At 45.2% G+C, this 23102-nt stretch overlaps 2 protein-coding genes across 3 annotated transcripts in view; one reads left to right on the top strand and one right to left on the bottom strand.

Moving 5' to 3' along the window:
- The window catches only part of LOC119149429 (store-operated calcium entry regulator STIMATE-like), a 35343-nt gene extending 28297 nt beyond the window's left edge, over positions 1-7046 (top strand). For both annotated transcript variants that reach the window (XM_037390676.1, XM_037390675.1), the window contains one exon: positions 6414-7046. In XM_037390676.1, coding sequence (XP_037246573.1) covers positions 6414-6527 — 114 coding nt within the window. In that variant the 3' untranslated portion in view covers positions 6528-7046. The remainder of the gene's footprint in view (positions 1-6413) is intronic.
- Positions 7047-9366: 2320 nt separating this feature from the next.
- ITIH5 (inter-alpha-trypsin inhibitor heavy chain 5) overlaps positions 9367-23102 on the bottom strand; it is a 49700-nt gene continuing 35964 nt past the window's right edge. The window contains exons 9-14 of the mRNA XM_037390119.1: positions 21089-21398; positions 17834-18387; positions 17408-17458; positions 16233-16349; positions 13419-13796; positions 9367-12117 (exon numbers count right to left, since the gene is read on the bottom strand). Coding sequence (XP_037246016.1) covers positions 11819-12117; positions 13419-13796; positions 16233-16349; positions 17408-17458; positions 17834-18387; positions 21089-21398 — 1709 coding nt within the window. The 3' untranslated portion in view covers positions 9367-11818. The remainder of the gene's footprint in view (positions 12118-13418; positions 13797-16232; positions 16350-17407; positions 17459-17833; positions 18388-21088; positions 21399-23102) is intronic.

The raw sequence follows: 23102 nt of genomic DNA, 5'->3' as shown, positions 1-23102 counted from the left end.
TCACCCTGTCTAGCAATGAGAAAAATCACAGCCTATGAGGTGCTGCTGAAATATTGCCCGAAATGATGACAGTATCTCGGGGGGGATGAGCTAGCTTTTGCACTAACCCATGTGGGCTTGTTGGAGTGGCAGGCTGAAAATGGGGCGTATCTCTGCACTGGTGCTCTCATGTTAGTTGTAATTTATATATTGCTTTTATATATGTAATAATGTTTCCCATGTTAATTGTAATTAATCTTAGCTTAAAAGAGCTTGCTTTCCTCACTGTAACTGATAACATCCCTTTTTAGAGGACATAGGGCTTCTAGCTAGGCCATTTTTGTCAGCGTTTGGGGTTTTTTTGGTTGGGGGTGGTTTTTTTTGGCCAGGTGATGGTCCCTTCGCTGTAAGAAGAGCTTGATGCATAAAAGTCATGGAGGGGGAGAAAATGCTCCAGTCCCAACAGATGTTTTTAATGACCTGTGCTTTGCTGGGCAGGTGGTGTCTGTGCTGCTCGCTGACTTTCTGGGCAGAGCCCCCAACCTGAGTCACTGGGTCAAATTAGTTTCCTTCCTCCGGCACCCAGGCCTGCTTTCAGAGTGTTCTGTGCTGAGATCTCGCAGCTCACTGGCAAGACAAGCTGAGATAAGATAGTGTCTGGCAGCCGCAGGCTGACTCCTGGAGTAGCTGCTGCTGAGGAATTTGGGATGGTCAGAAATAGCACTTGCTCTGAGCTCCCTTTGTAAAGAGTATCTCTGCTCTGGTGCCGATGGGTGGGATGGCCGGTTGCTGGTGAGATTGCCGTGCGTGCAGCGGTGGTGGTGTTTAAGGGTGTGCTTGGCAGTCTGCACAGCAGCGTGGCTTCCAGTCTCAAGGGTGCAAGGGGGAAGAGGCTGCTGCTTGTGAGGATGCAACGCTGGAGGAACCCTCCCTCTGGCAGGGAGGGCAGGCAGATGTGAGCAGCTGCTGAGACTAGTGAGTCACTCCTGGCCCTGCTTCCAGATAAACAGTTGTACTTTGGCAAGGTCACTAGAAACACGCGAACAGCGTGCCTCGGGGAGCTTCCTGAGCAGTGTGTGTGGTGGGGGCATCCTTGAGAAATCCTTTGTTTTGGAGAGAGGAGGTAGAAGTGGTCTACTGCTGGGTCATACTGGTATGTCTTGATGGTTGTGCGCTGGAACTAAGAACTCATAGCTGGGATGTGAAGGTGGATTAACTCTGAGCATGAGTTTGTCCTGGTTGTGGTAGAGTCCTGGTTTCTCGGTGGTGGCCAATGTTCAAAAGTGGTTACCTCCTTAGAAGGGCTAGGCTGGAGGTCTGCTCAAAATGTGAAGGTGGTGGTGAAGATCTGTCTTACTGACTGGATGTGCTGGTGTGTTCCCAAAGGTTTAAGATCAGTTAAAATTACACCAGCTCAGAAGCAAGGGTAAGGGGGTGACATCTCTAGTTGAGACACTAGGTTCCAAAGGCTGGAAAGCAGGTTGAACTTGCAGCACCTTGTCCTATAGTTGTGGTGGCTGCCACAGATTCACAGATGGTGTTGCGGCTACTGGCCCTCTGCCTTGCTCCACTGAAGGGGGGTGCATGTGTTCTGTGGCCTCTAGCTCAGTTTTGGATAACCTGAAGGGAAGATACCTGTTAATCTGAAGAAGGTAGGAAAGACTCTTGTGGCAGCTCAACCTTGACAGGTTGTTTCAAGTAGTAGACACAACTCCCACAGTCTGACTCTTGCTGTCAAAGGCTTCTCCCATCTTCCAAGTACTTGACTACTTTTCTCAGATGAATTTTTGCCGAGATCTTCAATGTGCAGGTCATCTGTCCATCTTGAAACCCTCTGATCCATCACTGCAGTGGAACTACCAAGGGGACCAGTTTCTACCTGGAACGGTCTACACGGACTGCCTCCTTTCGGCTCATATGTGTTCCTGTGCCTCTGGCCCAACAAATAGTTTGGGCAGAGAAGGAAGCTGATGAAAAAATACAGAAGTGGGTGACCTGCTTTCCCAACTCTATTTCTTGGCACTGGGCCTTGAGGTGTAGCTGTTGGCTCCTGCTTCATGTGTCAGCTTCTTAGGCTATGAATTAAAGATAATGTTGGCCAACTGAGCCCTACAGCTGGATTGATTCGAATTTAGGCTTGAAAGCAGAAAATGAGTGTTTGCTGGGCTTGTTGCTGCTAATAACCTTTCAATTGGGGAAATTTCTTCTCTTCCCCACTGCCCAGCGGAGAGGAGGAAGGGGGGCTGAGAAGTGTCTCTGTACAGGGCCGAGCTGGCAGAGGCTAATGTGTCCCATGGTTTATCAGGGTTCATCAGAGCTGTCTAGCAGCAGGCGCCAACAACTCCCCATCATGCTGCCTTCTTGAATTTCAACCCTCTGTCTATCTGGCCTATAGTGTCATTATTCTTCCTCGAACTAGCAGTTTGTGTTTGGAAAAGGAGGGGGAGAGAGAGGAAGGCAAATGGGAAGAGGGGGCTGAAATTAACCTGTTCAAAACCCACACTCAGTATTTTCTATAGGGATGGCAGGAGCACTCAGTTTGGTCCTCGGTTTGGTAAACCAGCTGGGTGTGGAGAAGCAGCCCAGCACCCAGCAGTCCTGTGTCTGGTGTCACTTACTGACTCTGTGGCTGCAGTGCAGCCCAAAGAACTGGCAGCCCCTTGAGGGCTTTAAGGCTCTTCTGGGGAGCCACAGATGTGATTATGGGCTTTCACTTATAATGCAGCAAATGCTGTATGTTTTTACGCTGAAACCCTGAAAGGGATATACTTTGTCTTATGGCTGAGAGAATTTTGCCCTTCCTTCCAAATCAGTCTTAAGCTTTCTTTTGTTTCAGACTTGTGCCCCACCTTGGTAAATGTTCATGCAGCTTTTTTTTTTGTGGGATACAAAAAGATCTCTTAGGAGTGCCAGTTTGAGTCCACTGCTGTTTGGGCTGGGGAAATGTGTTCACCTGTGTGGCCCTTATTTCTACTTTGTGTGCATCCTGCCCTTGACCCGAGTCGCTCTTCCCTTGCCCTTGCAAGTGTCAATAAACTTTAGATCTAATCGGTGATTTCTTTGTTTCCTCTACTCAGAAAAATAAGTCTGTTTTAATAATGTTTTATTTGATCTTTTTTGAGCTTGTGGGTGTTTTTGTTTTGTTGGTGTGGTTTTTATTTTTTCCCCAAGGGAGTTGAGTGAGTTTCTGTTCCTTTTCTGAAGGCTTACATTTTCAGAGATAAGCCTTAAAGCAAAATTTGGTCTAATACTAGTGGTACCTGTAAGAACTATTAGTGTATTAGCTTTCCTCTCAACCTTAAACTAGCCTCTAGTTTCACCCTATGTGGGGACCTGCCTTTGGTCAGCACCTATCCTAATTCCCTTCATAGGAGCTGTGACTTCTGGCATTGACTCGACTGAGGATGCTGATGAATGCCAATGCCTATGCTGCTTGCTTTTGAGTACTGAGCAATACTCCAAGAGCAAGTTTGATTTGCTTATTGCTTAGCTGAGCTGATTATTTTTTTTTAATAGCTCAAGCTTGGGGTAAACTCCAGGTGCCTGGTTCTTACAGGGAAGCTATATGAAGGTGGGAATAAAGGTGCCTCTGGAAGGAAACTGTCCCACCTGCCAGTCCTACTGACTCCTGGCAACTCATCTATACTTAGATGCAGGAGGATGGTGGGATGGTTCCTACCTCTACGCCAGGCTGGTGGAGCTTTAGGCAAATGGGTTTCCATAGCTAGTGGGAAACACCCTGGAGCCGCTTTGTTTTACAGCCTGTGCCACAGTTCCCATGTCTGTGCATTCTGTTCCCCTGCCACTGAGGTGGCCTGGTTATCTAGAAGATCTGCTTGGATGGAGTACCAAACCAGTAGGTAGCCCCTTCTTTCAGACAGGAGGGGTAGGCAGAGCACATGGGCAGCTCTGTTTTGGTAGCGTGACCCATATTGTTTTGCCAGCTGCTGACCTCCTGGTGTGGAGAGGAATGCGTGAAGTATTTGAGGACTGCTGAGTGAGACAGTAGCACATTGTCCTGGGACTGAGAAACTGGCCCATTCCCAGCTGTGCCACTAACCTGCTGTGATCCTGACCTGGTTACATCTGCAAGGGAAGTGCCTTGTCCAAGTTGTGCTGAAAACTCCTAAGATGGAGTTGGGCTTGAAGACCATATCTGGGGGTACGTCCCATGACTGTCATAGTGATGAGGTGCTGTCTTGTGATGAAGCTCCCTGGTGAATTGTGGAAAGGTTACTGGGGGTACTGTTGGCTTGAGCAGCTTCGTACAAGCTGTATGGTGGGCAGGTAGCAACCTGAATAGGTCTGGATGTGCAATGCTCAGTGCCTGCTCAGTCATCCACGCTTGGCTGCAAGGGGATTTGATTTTGCAGGTGAAACCCACCAAAATGACTAGTTCTTTAAGTCCCAAAACTAGCCTGTTGCAGCCTGTCAGAGTTCAGTGAGTTTATAATGCTGTGACTAATTACCCGCGCATTTTTTCAGGTTCAACATCACAATATTAATATGATAAATAGAGGAAATCTTCACTTGGAAGAGATGGAAACTTTCCAGTGTGTGTCTTGAACCAAAAAACATTCCTTGAGACCAAGGGGGGGGTGGCGGGGGGTGCGGCAAGAGAGCTTAATCTGATCTACTGCTATCCTTAGAGTATCTGACGTGCTGCTGTGAAGATAAAAACATCAGATGGGGAGGCCGGAGTGTGTGTGAGGGTGGGGAGGAAATCTTCCCCTGCAGCTCTTCTGCTCCTTTGAAGTCATTGACTCATTGGAGTTTGTTTTTCCTGTTTAGTAGTTTTGTTGCTGTGGTGACTGGCCCTGTGGTGCTGCCTAAGCCTTAGCAAGTGGAGGGCACGTTAATTCACAACCGTGCGTGGAGATGGCCACAGAGAAGACTAACTTCCCTCATGCTCCAGGTTTTTTCCCAAGGAATACTGAGTTCTGGGGCTGGTTGAGCTGTTGGGGACACTCCGCATGTGAATGCACTGGACTGAAAGCCCTTGACTTGTGCCTTTGAGCTGAAATGTTGCTGTGAGTCAGGCACAGGGAGGCTGTGTAGTGCATTGGTTCAGTCTTTGGAGCAAAGTGGGGTCAGATGGGGCTGATGTTTGGGTGGGAGGTCTACACTGCCTTGCTGGAGGAAGCCAGGTTTTTGGGGGGTGGTTGTGGTACCTGCCCCTTGTCCCTCCATCAGCCACGAGATAATGATGCTATTTGGGTTCTGTGGTGGGCAAGTGGAAGAAGAGGCAAGGGCTGCTGTTGTTGCTCATCTAGGGAGGGAGAACTGGGACCCTTGACTGTGCTGTTAGGCTTGTGCCCCTCTGTGGAGCTGCAGGCTGAGGTGCCAAGACCTGGCCAGGATTCTGATGTGGATGATGAGTGTTCACCAGAAATCCTGTGATTCAGCTGAGATCCTGAGCACAGGGGCTGGCTGCACTTCAGCTGTGCTTAGAGGTAGCTACTGTTAGGGGTAATGGCAGCAGGGCTGCTCTTGCCCAAAGCTGAGTGTTTGAGGTAAGGAGATGGGGTTGAGCAGACAATCTTTCAGGCCGTGAATATTACCTGTGCAAACCGCTCGTCCATCCAGTCTGCTGGCTGTCATTGGGTTTCAGCTCTTCTACAGTCAGTGCAGCCATAGCCCAAGTAAAATCCAGCCTTTTTCCTCTTCCAGATGATGTGGCTGGAGGATGCCCCACGCGTGGCTCCATCTGCATCGTGCAAACGCTCCAGGCCGGTGGCAGCCTGTTAGCTCAAAACAGCCTGTTGGTAGCTTCAAGTCTGGAGTTAGCTGCCGAGAGCGTAGGTGTTCGTGGAGGCAATGGGCAGCCTTCTGATCATGCAGCAAAGCTGCGGGCTTTCTTACCTGGAGAGGTACTGGTGAGAGGTGTCAGTGCTCTGTTTTGGTTCCCACAACTCTGACTGAGCCAGGAGCTGCTGTGCCAGGCAGAAATAGGATGCTACCAAGCTGGGATGCCCCTCCTGAGCTCACTGGCCATGGCTGGAGCTAACCATGTAGCTCTGCTTGCTCTTCTGACTGAGCTCTGGAGACAGCAAGCAGCTGGGGGCCTAGGGAAAGGTCTATGTTTGGTACAGCTGTTCACAAAACATGTGGCCTAGTTCCTGTATGTCTCCACTGAGGCTGCAGCCTGGTCTGAGCATGCCTGTCTGTGTGAGCCCTCTCCCATGGTGAGCCAGAGCTTTTAACTGCCTGTTCTGCTCTCAAAGTGGGGGGTTGAGACACCAGATTGTCATGGTGTCTGTGCCCAAATCTGGCTGTTATTGGAGAAATGGTCAAGATGACATTGAGGCCCTGCCCATCTTATAGAATTAGATCTTGCAGCAGGACCCCTCTAGGGGTGCCTGACCCCTTCAGCAAGCAGTATCAAGAAGAACTGAGAACTTCCACTCCATCAGCATGTCTGTTCTCCTTTCTAGGTGTTACTCTCTCCAGACATGGATTTTGATCAGTCGGAAAGCGACCAGGATATTTCAGGACTCCAGGGAATGAGCCAGAAGATGAAGCAACCAAGCTATCAAGTGGTCATCTGACAACACTGAGACAAGGGATGTGGAGGAAGGCAAATAGCACTGTGACCCTTGAGCTGGCTGAGGGAGGGCAGCGTGGGGAATGCCAGTTGATCCCTATAGATCTGCAGAGGTCCTTTTGCCTGCTGCATCTAGACCTATCCTTCTGCAGCTGTCTCTTTGGATGGTATCTGTACACCCTGTACAGGCTTGAGCAGTATCTGCTTTGCCTGTCTGACCCTAACCTGTACACATGCAGGCACATTGAGGTTAGGGATACGGATATGTACTTCCTCTGGCTGGCCAGCTGGGTGTAACTTTTTTGTCAGGGCTAGAGACTGAAATCAAAAGATTGTCTGCTTTTTTTTTTAATGGAAAAGAAAAATATCTATCCTGTACTACCTGAACTGTGACACTTTTATATGCACAATACTCTAATTGGTTTGCAATATGTATTTAAATATCTTGAATTGGGAAGATTGTCTCGGTGGATCTGATCCTTTTTACTGTTTTATAAGGAATGCAATAAATACTTGATCTAAACCTGCTTCATAAATGAAGTGCCTTCATCTGCTTAGTATTTTACAAAACCCTAATGCTGGAAAGGGGAGGAAGGGGATCTGTTGAAATCTTTCCTGACCAGTTCCTCCCCGGGCAGGTTGTCTCTCTGCAGCAAGGCTGCCCTAGTCAACCTACAGAAGAAGAGCCGAGCCACAGTGCTCAGTTTCTGTAGGTGGGCTGTATAAGCCACTTCAGTACAAAGACCTGGTGCTGCAGCACCAACCTGTGCTGGACTCCAGACCAGAACAGACTTGGAGATTGATCCCAGTTGCCACCTTACAGGTCAGTGTTTACTGGGAGCTAGAAGCTGACTCTTTCCTTTTACTTAGTTTAAAATAAACAGATAAAATCTCTGCAGGACTTGATTCAAAAGCTAGAGCTGAAGAGTCAATTGGAGCCCCATTAACCAGCCCTGATCTTTGGGGGGTAAAGGAGTGGCCTCAGGTAGGACTGCTGCAGGAGAAGACACCTTTTTGCTCCAAGTGTGAGGTGGAGGGCTTTGCCCTTGCTCCTTTGTTAACATACTCTATTCATCTATAAACACACAAAAATGCAAAACACTTTGCAGCTCTCCTGGGGGGAGAGAGGGAGAGACTGAGCACAGAGCAGCTGCGTAATGTGCTCCCAGGCTGGGTGCAGATACACAGCTGTGATGAGACCCAGAGTCCAAATAGTGACAAGTCCTCAGAGCAGGGCCTGATCCAGGATTCACTAAACTGAACCAACAGACCTGGCTGAGCCATAGACAAGCTTTGCTTATTGTGAGACAGTCCTCAGAAGTGTTGGGTGGGAATTATATTTTATTTTCCTTCCTTCCTTCCCTCCCTTGTATTTTCACAAGAAAACACTCCTTATTAAGAAGTAGAAAAGAAAGGATTTGGATTTGCTAAATTAGGCAGATCTAGGCTTCTAAAAGCTGAGCTGTGAGCATGTGAAGTTGAAGGGGGAGGGGTGTTCACTTTCTTTCTTAACTTCAAAGTAGTTTAGAAGCATTAGATGCAAATCAAAGTCTTGCATGCCCCTTAGTGAACTAGACACGCTTGGCTATGCTTGCAGCTGCACAGCCTTCTACTGTATTTCTGGAAATGATGTCCTTTTTTTGTTTCTTAGTTACTTAATGAAAGGTCAAAACCCTACTTGTGGTGGCACATCAAATGGCTTTTGGAACACATGGCACACAGCTCTGAATACATTATTTATATTGCCTAGTGAAACCAGTTTCACAATGGGACTTTTGCTTGTCTGTCAGAGTTCTGCACTTGTAAGGGCTGGAACAACTCTTATGCTGTTGTCTTGATTGAAAATAGATTAAGACAGCTGCTTTGTTAGAAACTTGCTCCCTGTTTTGAGATGTACTGGTATTTTGGGTTTTGTTCTTGCTACAGGGCTGTACAGTGCAATGCTGCAGTATGTGAAAAGTGCAAAGTCAGCCAAAGCAAAGCCCTTGTTCTAGAATGGAAGGTGGGTGATGCAATCTTCATCTTAGCCCTTGGTAGAGGCTGGCTGAGGAGGCTCACAAGAGGAAATACTGTGATGTTGGGGAAGGTTGTCCTTCCCTAGCTTTGTGTAGCCAGTGCTGCTTCAGCAACCCTCGATTCAGGAGTCCTGTCCCCCAGTCTGAAACGGTGGTGTGCAATTGTTTCCATTGAACTCCCAAGTGATTGCTCAGCCCTCATTCCTGAGCTGTCTGAGCAGCTAACAATCTTTAACCGTTAACTTTAACTGCAAAGCAAGTGGCCTGTGACCCTCTTGGAGACAAGAACAAATGCGTGCCTGTATGTGCAGTTGTTGCAGCATGCTTCCTGGGAGCAATCTGTGCTGCAACAAAGGGCTATGAGGACCAGGCCTGGAAACGTTCTCCTTCAGAGAGAGGGAAGTGTTGTGATGCCCCGTTTATAGATGGGGAAAGCTGGAGTTCACAGTCCATGACCTGCCTTTGCTCTTACTGCTCTTGGGGCAGCAGGAGCACGAACTCTGGTTTCCCGTGTCCTGTGCTACTGTGTTTAAAGGCTGGATCAGTCTTCTCTACATGGTTAAATTCTCAGTTTAATGTGGGGTAGAACCCTAGGGTCTGTTCACCTAACACACTTCTTGCTTCCTTCCAAGTGTACAGAGGCTAGAGAACATCACTGACGTTTAATTTTCCACTGAAATTACTTTGCTTCCCAACCTACTGTTAACTAACTTGTGAGTGGTTCTTCCAGCCATCTGGTAACATAAGCTTGTTCAGCAGCATAAAACATACATAACCTTAGCTTCAAAGCTCGTTTTATCTTTGCCAAATGAAAGCTTCACTGCAGTGTTCACTGTAAAATATTTATTGTGAAATGGATAACTGGAGCCTTAATGAGAACTTGAGTATATTGCTTCAGGTGCTTCATATGGCTGGGAAGTTGGACTTGATCACTGTTCTCTTCATGCCCTGAAAGAAGTAGTTTTCCTTGGCTGAAGGAGGAGGAGGAAGAGAAGTGATGATGCACCTGAAGCATTAGCAATATATGTGTGTGTGTGTGTGTATATATATATATATACACACACATATCTATATACAGGAGAGATGAGAGGAGAGCCTAAGCCAATCTCTCCTCGTAGCAATACACTTGAATACCAAAACGTGGGAGGAGAGTGGAGATTTCAAAGAAATCTCTTTTCAGTAAGGACAGTATAAAGACGACACCTGCCAAACCCTGGACTGTCTAGAATTTCACTGCCACTATCCTGTTTACCCTGTGCTAGTGAAATGGGAGGCTGTTTGGAAATAGGCTGAGTGATCTTCCCACTGTCTTCTTGGGTAGAAAAGTGAACTTCACAGATACCCTTTCTCATCACATTTCTGGCCCACAAGGACGTTGCAGAGCATTAACCTTTTTGGTTATTACTTGCTCAGGACTGTGCTGAGTGAAGGTCTTGCTTTCAGTTCTCCCTTGCATGAAAGCTATTTCTCAAGATAGCTGGGCCCAAAGCAGTAACTTGGTGTTTTGTTCCAAAGCAAAAGCCTTGGCATGAGTTTTACACTAACTGGGCTCTCTGTAAGGATCTTCCAGCATGCAGTTAAATCTAGCTGGTTGCTTTTGGCTGATTTCCTCTTCCCCACAACACACAGTATGAATAAGCAACCATGTGTGTTACCTGCTCTGCTACCACAGTGCTAGCAGTACGAACTAGATGATCAAGCAACTGGAGAATCACCACCCCACCCCCAGCAGCTGGAGCTGCTACAGTTTTACAATGTAAAACAATGATTTAACTGTTAAATATGCAAAAAATCAGTCGAGACTGAACATATTTCTGTAGGTCTCTGGCAACTCTGTTTTATCCTAACACATGGATATCATTTAGCTCCTGGAGGTGCTTCCACACCCACCCTCCTTCCTTTCAGTTCTGGAGAGGCAGAGTATACATGAGCTCAATTTGGCCTTACCATGTAAATGTCTTTGTGGTTATCAAAAACTTCCCTGGCCAAGTTCTCTACTAAGCAAACTCGTCTGTGGCTGATCTATAGCATTATTTAGTGCTGCCTCACTTTAAAATAGACGACAGCCTTGCAGTTTGGGTTTCAGAGGTTTCTTTGCAGAGCCGCACCACCTGCAGTGGGGGTGGCTGGTGGACCCTTCTGTAACCTCCTGCTGCCAAATTCCTGCTGTATATAAATTCCTGCAGTGTAAGGAAGGAGAATGAGCCAGGCGAAATTGGGATGAAAATTTTTTGACAATTTGGAGTAAACAAAGACTTCCTCCCTGATCAGAAAAGCAGCTAGAAGTGTCTAAACTCAAGAGGCTGCTTTTTAGGGTCATAAGCTATCATGGGTGTTGCTTCATCATCCTTTAGGGGATTTAAGTCTCTGCTAAGCAGAAGTGATGCTCTGCTCAAGGAGGTGGCAGGTCTGTTGGAAGCTCACAGTGGAACTGTTTCTCTCTAAGGGAGTCAAGACTCAAGAAGTCACTAAACCTGCAATGTTATTTAAATGAGATGCTTCATGGAATGGGAGCCTGCACCTCTCCTGCTGCTGAAAACCAGAGGTGCTTTCAAGCATACAGCCTGTGTGCACTGAGACAGCAATAAACCACATGAAGGTTTTCAGCACTGTTTCAAGGGTCCGTAGTGGTGCAGGGAACGTCGTGTTTAGTGGTAAATCCAGGCCTCATCACAATAACCGAGAAAGCAATACCCACTTGTGGCCTGTTGATTTAAGGTTCTGATTTCTTTGTTATCTCTTTGATGCTAATGGGTCACTGCAGATTAATATCCACCCACCTCTCCTCTCTCTCTCTTTTCTTTCCCCAGAGACTAGGGTTGGAGCAGGTGCTCCAAGTCACTTCTTTGCAAAGCGTATCACCCAAGGTTGTTTCTAGATAGGCACTACGCTGTATGATCTGTGCCTCTTACCAACCAGCTGACTCACCAGCCCCTGGGGGTATTGCACAGATCCCTGCATGGGTTTATTTTGAGGCCAGCAGCTCTCTACACTGTTCAATATGAGTGCTGGCCCACTTATCCCTCCCTTCCTACTGGGAAAGCACCAACCATGCTTTTAACCATGTCCTCAACCCTTCCCCCCAACCTTTTTGTCTTCAGGAATTTGATGAACAATGTTCATCTAGCATGAGAGAGAGACAGCTGATTTCCAAGGGCAAAAAGCCTTGGTTTCTTTGGCACCAAAAAGTAAAGAAATATTCATAAGTTGCCTAATTCTAGAGGCTTCAGAAGGGAACCGCTGTCACACATGCTGCTGCAATGCATTGCTGTGATTGGTCTTAAAGGCTGTTAATTGTCCCAAAGGTGGTTCCTGTGTCAAAAGGATGAGAAGCCAAATAGTCTTTGTAGCTCCCATCGATCAGTTTGTCCGCATTGTTTTTGGCAAACCAGCAGTCAACTTCCTGCTGGCCATTGTAGATCCTCCTCTGCTTCCACACAACAGGAACGAGCCGTCCCTTCACTTTCAGGGTATTTGTAGAGTTTGGCTTTAATGCTTCAGTTTGATTCTGACCAACCTGCTGATGACTTGTGTTTAGAGATTCCTGAAGAAGTTTAACTTCATGGTTCAAGAACTGACCTGCAAGGTAAGATAAAATAGCATCCATGACTGGCTGTTTTGTGCCTGTTTTACAAGTTTTTGGTTTTTTTAATAGGCCATGTTTTGAGGATCTTTGGGTATGGGGTTGTAAATGGCTTCTCTGCAACAGCAGGATGAATCTAGGTTCTGTAATTCTTTTCTAAATCTCACAAACAGAGATTAGAATAAAACTGTTTCTTTTTTCACTTGTCAAGATACATTACCTGAGCTAAAGAGCTTTCCAAGCTGCAAATAGTAAGTTCCCTTCTGTGGGCCACAGTTACTAGAGGATAACAACCCATACAATGCCCATCATCGGCAAGCAGAAGGAAGATCTAGGCCTGAAGCTCCAAGTTCTCTTCTCTTGCCTTCTTGTAGGCCAAACCTAAGTTTGAGTTTAGAGGTTTGTGCATGCAAGTGGCCTGAATCCAAAACCCACTCCTTAATGGATCATCTCCTGCTTAACCTGGAGGTGCCTGAATGTCACAGGATCTATGGCTTCAGTCTTAGAGTTCTGCACCTGTACATGGCCGCAAACATCACTGCTTCTCCTTGGCTGAAAGAACCCAACCATCTAGTCATTCTCTGAGCCTACCTAAAGTATAGTTGCTCTCAAAATGTGGGGATGGCTCTTCTTTCACTTCACATTTGAAAGAAAGGGGTCACAAAAAGTACCAAAGTTTCTTGATTTCAGTCAGGCTTAGGTGTAAACAGCTCAGTCCTGCAAAAACAGACCCCCTGGACATGTGCAAGTACAGTACATAAAGGCTAAGCCACTGATCTCTGGCAATACACTAGCTCTGTCACTAGAGCTCTTTCAGAATCTGCAAAACCCCAGCTGACTGTCCTCTCTGCCTAGAGTCAAACTCTACTTTCCAGTGCTCCTGAGAGCACATTAGCCACTGGGCTATTCTAAATTAGGACTACTGTCAGAGAATCTCTTACTAGTGCCTTACACAGGGCTCTTGCAGAGTATTTGGTTTCTGTCTCTGTACTGGGATCATCAAGCATGTGTATTCTAATGACAACTATTAAAAATCGTAAAAAGAGCTGGAATGTAAATGTATGTGGCACAGCCACATAGCTAGGATAGTGGGAACTAGCTGATAAAGAAAAAGATGGGAGAGTAGTTGGGGATACTAGCAGCAGAGAAGTTGTTTGAGAGTGGATCTAAAAGTCTCACCTGGGAACTTAATCCCAACGTGCCTTGTTCATTACTTCTTGTCTCTGTCCTTTGAAACTGTTTGGAAGGATCATTTTTGTCTGGTTTACAGCTCTAAATCTGAGAACCTGTTACCTACCCAGTAGCCCATGGGAGTCAGAAGAGAGGCCTTTACTGTTGGAGATGTAGAACCCCAGGTGATTCCTCTGGTATGGGGCTGGCTTCTTGTAATGGTGGATGAGGATGACAAAGCTGATTGTGTCTCGTATTGTCACAGTGACGTTGGAATTGGCAGAGATGGAAACCTCGAGGCTACTGCTTCTCACGACAGCACTCCGATCACAGGACAGAACAAGTCTTTCCCCATCATCCAGGATGATTCTTTTGGGTGTGATCTCTAGATAAGATCTCTGTGGCTTATTGCTGAGGATAGTGATGGTGCTGAAGTAAGTCCGATGCTTCTTGTGGCCGTTGGGTGGTGCAGGAGCTCCAATTAATTGCCCATTCACAGTTACACCTTGCAGGAAAACAATCAATACATGAACGCTGGAACCAAGAACAGGTCTATTGTCTCAAAGATACAAGCCTTGTAACCAAGGACATGCAGATTCACCATCTCAAGCTCAATTATTTCACCTACCAATATTCAAAACAGTATAATCAATCTGTTAGAAAATTATTACCTTATATAAAGCACCTAAATTTACCCAAGCTCAGAAACACTGGCCTTCCCTGGAGACAGGTGCCCCAAGCCCCATTAGTCCTAACGTTGTGTACACAGTACTACAGGATAGGATCAACTGCTCCTCAGCACAGCCATTTCCTAAGCTCTGTTCAACCTCAGACCCATCTATGATCGAGACAACAATCTGCAGGGATTTTGAGCCACATAAGAAAAATATTTATCTTCCTGACCAACCATGATATAATTTTCTTAGACCACCTAATTGTTGAGGCATCACTCAAACCTAGGCAAATATATCACATCTTGGAGGACTAAGAAAACTGTCAGGCCTACTTTTCCTCATATTACCAAGTGGCATAGGGACTGAACTTCTAGTAAGAGGACCTAGGTGTATCTGCATGCTCCTGTCTCAAAGGATCTCAAGAGCAGTAGACAGTTGCAGTTTGATGTCCGCCTAAGGAACAAATTAGCCTGGGACACCCCAAGTAAGGGTTACTACCTTAGCTGACACACTGAAGACTGAGCAGGACCTCAGTAGAGGGAACAGCCTGACCTGCAACAGTCTGAGGTGGTGTTGAACCTCCTCAGGTGGCAGTGTAAGAAATTCAGGTTCTCTTTGTGCCACTGCAGAAAAGGACCCTGAACCCTGCACTCCCATTGGGATATTTCAAGCTTCACCAGTGCTGCCTTTCCCACTTCCCTCAGTTTTGCCCCAAAAGAACCACTTTTGAGTAGTCTACAGTGCAGATCCCACTGAGTCAAATAAAGCCTAGATGTTCACAGTAAGATTTCCAATCATTCTCACAGGTTTTGTGACTTGCTGTCCAATAAGACACTGTCTCATTTCCCACAGGCCTCTGAACAGCCTCTGGGCAGTAACAGTAAAGGAGGAGACTTGTTGCTAACCCAAGCTAGACCCAAGCCATCAACACTGAGATGAACTATTTCCATATCCCAACATTCCCAGGGGGATCTCTCATTTCTGTCTTCATAGACTCAACTTGCTAGTGCTACAGAGTCTGTTTTCCTCAAGCTCATTTTGCATTTCGGCCACAAAATTGTTCAAGCGGTAGCACAAACACAGTCTGTGAAAGAAGTTTAAGGGAAATGTTGCCAGGAGCTAGATCTTATTCACTAAGGCATGAGCACAGAAACATGGAGGGTAGACCACTGCCACACAAAACAGAATCCTTCTAACTTTATTGTGTGGTTATTTATCTTCTTTGTAAAACAAGTCTGTGCATTGTCGCTGGTTTTGGCACCCCTTCCTCCCACTGTTTCCCTGCTCAGAACATAATCTGCTTATTAGTTGCACTGCTTGGAATTCCAGATCGGATCAGACCACAGTTCAGGCCCCTGAGGATCAGACTGGCTTGGGCAAAGCAGATCATGAGTTCTGTGTGTTTTCTCAAGGCTGTCATGGCTTGGTAACCAGTTTGGTAGTCTCTTCACTGAAACAGCCTCAGTGCTTGTTGGGATACTTCACTCTGTCCTGAAGTGAACAGTACTGTAAGAGTGAAGTTCCAGTAACAGAGCCATTTTGGCGAGTCCAGTTCTTTTATTTGCATGTTGTGACTTTGTAACTAGAGAGCTGATGAAGTTGTGCCATCAAAGAAACCCACTCTCTCTGCGCCAGAAAGCTGAATCCCCCTGAGTAATCTCTCACAGGGAGGTGGCTTCATGGCTTATGCAAACACTACATGCAGGTTGCGAAATGCCTGTGTGGCTCTTCGTTCAGCCGTGGCTGTTGTAGCACTGGTCAAGTGCAACCCCCTGACCATACTGGATCAGGAACTGACCTCTCCAGTCTAGCTGGACTGAAAGGGTGCAATGTGGGTCTCTTGGCTGTTTGCATGTAATTGATTCCAGTCAATGAATACCTGAACAAGGAAAAGTTTGGATACATATCAATGCCAGTTCTTCCTATGGCTGGGTGTGCTCTGTTGACAAACTCTTCTGAATTGTGTATGTAGCAGTGGCCATGTCTCCTTCTTGCTCAGGATTTCTGTGAATTTACCCAATAAGCTATGATAAAGTTGGAGGTGAATAAGTGCTAGTGAACAGTCTACACGTCCTCCTAATCTAGGGGGTCAGAGCCAGAAAACTGGTGTGCACCAATTTTCTATTGCCTATCCAGAACAGAGACTTTCTCTAACCTCCTGTCACTTTCCTGTCTATGAATCACCTTGGTGCTTAGCCTTATTGCTACAGAGCTCGCCTTAAACTTCAGTTTTCCTCCACAAGCAACTGCTTTACTTAGCTGCTCACCAGATTCCTTATGATCAGAGACCAGTCGCAGAATGTCCCCTGGTTCTCCGTCAATATTGAAGCAGACAGAGAACTTGCTGGAGGGAAAATCAATGACAAAGTGAGGGTCTCCATCCGCTGAGAAGACATAGGAAAAGAGACAAATGTGAGAGACTTACACAGAACTGCACTGTCCAAGAATGTAACAAAACCGCTTTTCAATGTGTGTTTGTCCTTGTTTTTTCTAAGACCTCCTGGTTTGTTGTTTTTAGAGGGCTGGATGGCAATTGCCAGGGAACACCAAGTTTTGCTTTGTTTTTCACACAGATTGTTTTGTTTTTTCTCACAGAAGAGGTTGGGTTTTCAGTGAAAACTGAGAACCCAAAGCAGTCTAGGTGAAAATCATATTTTCTTCCTGGAATATCATTTCAGTGATTTATGGCAGTTATCATGCAGGTGTTTTTACTCCTCCGTACTTTGTTGGCAGGCTATATCCCCCACAGCACACAAAAATGTACCTTCTAACCAAGAACCGCTGCATCGGCACACCTCACACTGAACCTTCCTGGCACTAAATATCAGATTGGAGCAGTCAACAGCAGATATTACACAATCCCACAATCCTTATTTTTCAACAATACTTGACCTATCATCAACCACCAGGTAGGTGTCATTTATAAGACAAGCCAAACCCCTAGTTTTCAAGGTAAATTTGACCTTATCCAGTGAGATTCAATTCTAAATTCTTAATCCGGTCTTATTCTTCACTGTTTATTGTATGAAAAGGACATTAAGTAGAGGTGCAGAACCAACAGGAAAATAGTAAATCACTATAGAATTTTCTTTTTTCTTCCTTCAACATTTTTTGTCTCAGCAACATTACTTTATAAAACTTTTTTGACTAGGACTAGTAGAGAGGGAACATGCTTCCTGTTCTCCCCTAATCTACAGAAGTCTCCAACATGAGGATCAAGTGTTGTAGATCATCTGCCTTGCTCTGTTTCCTCATACTTCTCATTACTGATCCTCTCTGTATTTTGGTTTTGTTTTCATTTTCCTCCCTACTCTGCAGATCTAGTAAATAGGATTTTGGTTGATCCATCAGGATGGTTATACCACAGTGGCATGCAACCGAGGTTTCCATAAAGTGACCATTATTATTTTGGATTATTAAAGGCATGAAAACAGGCACTGACCTGAAGTTTTGGAGATTCTAATTCTTTGTTTATCTTCCTGTCTGCGTATACCTAGAAGTGGGAAAGGAAAGCTGTTACAATTACTTATTGAGCAGCAGAAAAAGCCATAGTATAATAATATTCCCAAAATATTATTTAGCAAGATCATGCGACATATTCCTGCAGCTACTTCAAGCTTCATTTAGAATACCAATTTTTCTCCAACAGTTTCTACAGAGCAGTAAGTGCTTCAAGGGTTTGTCAGGTGCCTAAGAGGTTTGCTTAGTTACCCAGCCCACAGTTAGCAAAATCAGTATGAAAATCTCAGCTTTCTGCTTATCACCTCTCAGTTCGTTGGCTAGATCATCCCTGTTGCCAAAGTCAGCCATGATACATTACCTATGTGAAAAAATTTCGTACCAGCACGTGGTTATTTTTCTGTCGTACCTGGTGGTGCCTTATGTCCCTGCAAGCTCTGCAACTTTTCACCAATGCCATCGGTAGAAGGGCTGACAAACTCCTCTTGAGGTGGTTCTGAATGGAGCCCAGCCTCTTTCATCTTCAGAACGGTGAAGGGAGTAACAAAATTGTAAGTCAAGGCCATTGACTTGGCTTTCTCCATCAAATAGTCTTTTTCCCGATTGTCATTACTCTTCAGCCGAGACTTGAGCAATTCCTTGATGGTGAGGTAACTCCATGCCCTCTCAATGTAATTTTTATCACCTTTTCCATCTTCCAGGCCAGGGACACCTCTGATGTCATTCCTGCTAGGCAGGTCAATAGCCACATCTGTTTTGAGGAGGATGTACTTCTTGGAGTTGCTAGCAGTCACCTCTACATGGAGACTATCTGAGGTGTGGTTGATAAGTTTGCCAGCTATTACAATTTCAGAGCCATTGAAGTAGTTAGGGAAGAAGTTCTGGGTGACTTGCTCCACATTATCTTCAGGGTAATCAACACGGATGTCAGAGAGAAGGGGTGTTCCTATTTCATCATAGAACCTTAAACAGAGACACATTTCTCACCATTAGTACTGTTCATCCAAGTGTATGCACACACTCTTGCACTTATACATGGCCAAGAATACAGTCAGACTATCAAATATGGCTCCTAAGATGTTCAGGAGCAGTTAGAGCTCCCAGGCCCCAAATTTAACTACTGCATCCACTGTAACTGCACCCAGGGAGATGGGGCAGTCTCTACCCTTAGAGATTTTCAAACTTGAAGTGAACAAGGCCCCAGCGAATCTCACCTAATTTGAAGTTAGCTCTTCTCTGAGCAGAAGGCTGAATTAAATAACCTCCAGTGGTCCCCTTCAACCAAAATTATTTTCCACCTCATTTTAGTTTTCCATGTTTCTTAGGCATCTAAACAGAGTCTCTTAAGTTCAGAATGTTCAGGAGCATCCCAGCATCAACTACTTTCCACTATGACTCCGAGCTCTGCAAGGAGGTATTTGTGACCACTTACATTTGCTTAAGAGCACCTGTCCGTTACAAGTAGATTCTTGGCTTCTCAGGCTCACAGAAAGCACCCTAGTTATTTCAAAATATAATTAGAAGAGATGCTGTCGCCTACAGTTTTCTAGTGGTATTTTGCATGGTATTCCACAGCCAAAAACTGTAAGACCAAGACGTTAGGTCCCCCAAAGCTCGAGGGTACCTGAACCAAAGCTTCTATATCACTGGAAGAGCCCTAGATACTACTGGTTGGGATGGTCAGTGTAGGACAGGCAGGAATACGGTTTTCTGAGGGCCAAAGGAGAAAGAAACATCAAAAAAGAATCTCACTATGCCCCATAAATGAGGACATTTCCAAGGAATGGAGGAATCCTAACTACTAAATACAGATGGCCTGGCAGAAAAGAACTCACTGCTACCTTTTGGCTGATTTTCTGTTGGAGCAAGTACATGGCTTCTGTGGAACAAAAGAGCTTAACCTTATAATGCCTCGTTAACGTGACTACCACCATACTTCTGAGAATACCTTGCACTGGACAGGCCACAAAGCTTTTACAAGACATCAAGGCTTAGGTTTACAGCACTGTGTTTTCCCTGCAGCAATGTGCTTTTGATGAATCTTCCCAAGCTGCTCCAAGAATGCCATAGTTCCCATTTAAATGCCAGACTCCTCATCTCTTGGCAAGTCATATTAGTCTAATTTGGTAAATAAACAAAGAATTGGCCTCAGCACATTTTTAGTTCAAGCTGCATTTATTTTTCACGTCTGCTTAAACAGATTGTCTGGAAGCTAGAGTCACACTTTGTGTTTTATTCTCTCTCCAAGAAAACCCAAAGCCTGAATTGGTTGACTTTCTTCTAAAGCCTCTTTGAGCACTCTATATCTTTGATTCAGACCTTGTCACATATTAAAACATGATGAGTTAAACCTGAGCACTGTGAAGTAACTCCTGGGTTGTAACAAATGGTGGAGCGAGAGAAACAACCTGTCTTCTAGTACAAAGCAAGGAAGTATCTGTGTAAAAATACAACCCACTGACCACATGAACAACATTGGCACCCACATAGATTTTCCCTCCAACAGTGATTTGAATTAGACTCCATTAAGTGATTGTGCTTTTCTGTAGAAGTTTGGCACCAGAAGCCAAATGGGTTTGCCATCACTGAGCTTGATAAACACTGAGCTGTTAGTCAGAGATGTTTGAACAAGTACTTGCAATGCTGGGTCCCTGTGGCCCAATCAATCAGCACAACCTTCACTTACCAGGGAATGCCAATTGCTATCCAAAATGCATGTTCTGAGAAGCAAATGACATGGGCAGAGTGGCAGATGGATCTTCAGAATTTGGTTTAAAAGGAAGACACTCCTGTCCATGCAAATCACCACAGGAGGAAAAGCTCTAGTGGAAGCTCACGGTGTCAATGCTCCAGATGAATTAGACCTAGGCAAGAGGTCTCTGCTCAATGAGTGCCTCTTTTTGGTTTCTGAGGTTCAAAACACTAACATTTGGGGAGTGAAAGCCAAACATTTTCGCTTGGAAACACTGACACACTGACTGACTTTTTAGACAGAGCTGTGGTTCAAGTATCTTTGTGCTGTCCCTCACTAGCGTCTTCCGTTGGACTACAGCTCCCTGATCACAGATGAGGAGTATAATCTGGTCCTAGTGAACGATAAGGATTATAGGAAACTTGTTAGGAGTTTGGATTACAAAGAATGAAGGAATGAAGTGGCTATACAATCATCCCAGGAATGACCCTTGTATATTTTTCTAAGTCAAGTATTTTGGAGTTTGCACAAAAGGTTATTTTTTTAAAAATACAGAAATAATTTTCTGCCCAAAATTGGGATCTTCATTCCAGAGCCACTCCATGCTGTCTATGTGGTCAATCTGAAGTGAGTAATGCATCCTTTCCACCCTCCATTCACCTGCAGAGAGGTGGCACTCATCCCTCCCACGTCTCCAGGTTTACATGCTCAAACCAGTGATCTGAATTAGGGAAACAAAATACCTTTTTCTGAGGGGCTGGGAAGCTCCAGTACAGCTCAGGGGGTCTGATAGGAAGGAGACAATTTCTGGGCAGGCATCCTCAGTATCTGAGCACACTCTGCCTGTCTCAGCCCGAGTTGAGTCTCAGAGGACCCCCATCTCTTTCAATGCCTCCTTAGAGGATTTACCTACCCAAAACCCTTGCCCAGAGAACCGAATGCAGTTACAAGCACAGAAAAAGCAGAACAAACCCCTTGAGGTAGCTGGCTGCGTCCTCATCCTCCTGGAAATGTCTTGTCATGCCACAGTTCTCCAGTGCCATCCTCTCCAGCAGTTTGTGGTCCACATCATTGCCAATGCCAATGGTGAAGAGGCAGAATTTATCATGAATGGCATCCTTGGTGTTGCTGAGGATTTTGGACGACTGTGTTTCCCCAACAGTGGGCCTCCCATCCGTGAGAAAGATGATCAAAGACACACTCCTGGCATCAATGTCATTCTGAGCAATGTAATCATTTAGCAGCTTTGCACCAGTCTGGACAGCACTGTTAATATTAGTCCCTAAAAAAAGTACCAAAATGATTAGCTCATTTCTCTTTCTAAGAGTGGAACAAATAATTTCCCCAAGATCCCTTTAGTACAATGACAGCAACTCTGTTCATCAGGATGTTCCTTTTCTCTACATAAGGTTGCACGAGCACTTTAATTTAGTTCAGCTGTGTTACTCAGCGCCAGTTTGGGATAGCTGTTTATAGTCTCATGAATTGAATTATGAATTGCAGTTTATTATGCGAAATTGCTGTATCCTTGAATGTCTCAATGTTCAATAATCAGCCATGGTAAGCAGAGTCACAACACATACTATATTCTGCTGGTACACACAAAAATAGTTAAACTAAATTACAGGACTCTCCCAGATGATATCTGAACTAGGAAAACAAGTTCTGCTCATTTTGTCTGAAAGGCACAAGATTCAGAGAAAGGGGAAAAGCCTTCAAATGGGAAAACAAGTGGTTGGGTTTGTTATTCAAACCCCAAAGGCTAACAAAGTTTAAAGGGAAGAGAAATGGCTTTATTAACTGATGAGTATATTTTCACAAAACAACTGGCTAGCGAAGAATGGAGCTGCCTGAAGTGGGAGGGAGAAAACAGAACATAAATAAAGGAACTGATGTATGTTAGAAGAATAGCCATGAAAAGGATCCAAGCCTACTGTGTATTCAGAAAAAAGCAAGCAGAAAAATGAGTACAGGTATCTCCTTGCTCTGTATTTCTTGTGATAATCAAAGAAAAGAGGGATTGGTTGTGGAACTTTTGCAAGAGCAGTACATCTGGGTTAAAAACAGCTCTCAGAAAAAAAACAGATGAAAAGGGTTAAGAGTCAGACACAACAGATTCCTGGGGGTCCAGAAGGGGAGATCTAGGGAGGTTATCAGCAAGGATGTGCTAGCAGGTCTGACCATCCCTCATGTACCTAGAAACCTAGGGTGCACAGCTGCAGTGACTGCAGCAAGACAAGGAACAGGAAAGGGGCCAAAACTTCTGAAAAGTCCTCAAAATCCAGACTGTGTTTTTTGCAGAATGGTTTTGAACCCTGCACCTAAATAGCCTAATATTAGTCTCAGTCTCCATCCAGACCCAAAATTTCAGAAATAATATTTTCCCCAGAAACAAAAGAAAAACATCTCATGCAGCAGATTGTGTCATTCCAAACCCAGCCACATCACAGAGCTACCAAGCACTGAAAACTGCCTTTTGCCACATGCACAAATATTTAACAGCAATATTTTGTTCCCATTTCTTTGGGATGAGAGTATGACACAGCAGTGTAAGTCCAGGATGTTCTTTGTGTGTTTGTGATCTGTGAGCCTGAGCACATTCACTGGAAGATACTCAAGCAACAGCACCTTGATAGGGAAAATGCAGAGTCAGCCAAAACTAATGTATCACTGGCCTGTGGTGGAGAATCCCTGCACCATCCTGTTAAACCTAAGTTAATAATTTCCTTCTACTTTTGTTCTCTGACAAGTTCATGGGCAAACTCAGCTGGTTCCTACACAGCACTTTTGGCATGTGAGGAGTAAAAGCTTTGTACTCTGAGTATAGTCTCACTATTGGTAATTGTTTAACTGGGCAGGTCCCTTGACCACTTCCTAAACTCTTGCTCTCACAATATAAACAGTACAGCAAACCATCCTGTTTGCTGTGTTTTTCCATCAGAAAGTTTCCTTTACTAGAAGTGGCCACTGCTCAGGGGCAGCCATG

Source organism: Falco rusticolus, chromosome 5 (genome assembly GCF_015220075.1).
Source record: "Falco rusticolus isolate bFalRus1 chromosome 5, bFalRus1.pri, whole genome shotgun sequence".
Taxonomy (NCBI): Eukaryota; Metazoa; Chordata; class Aves; order Falconiformes; family Falconidae; genus Falco; species Falco rusticolus.
Note: the sequence above shows the minus strand (reverse complement) of the source record. Positions and strands in the feature narration are given on the sequence as shown.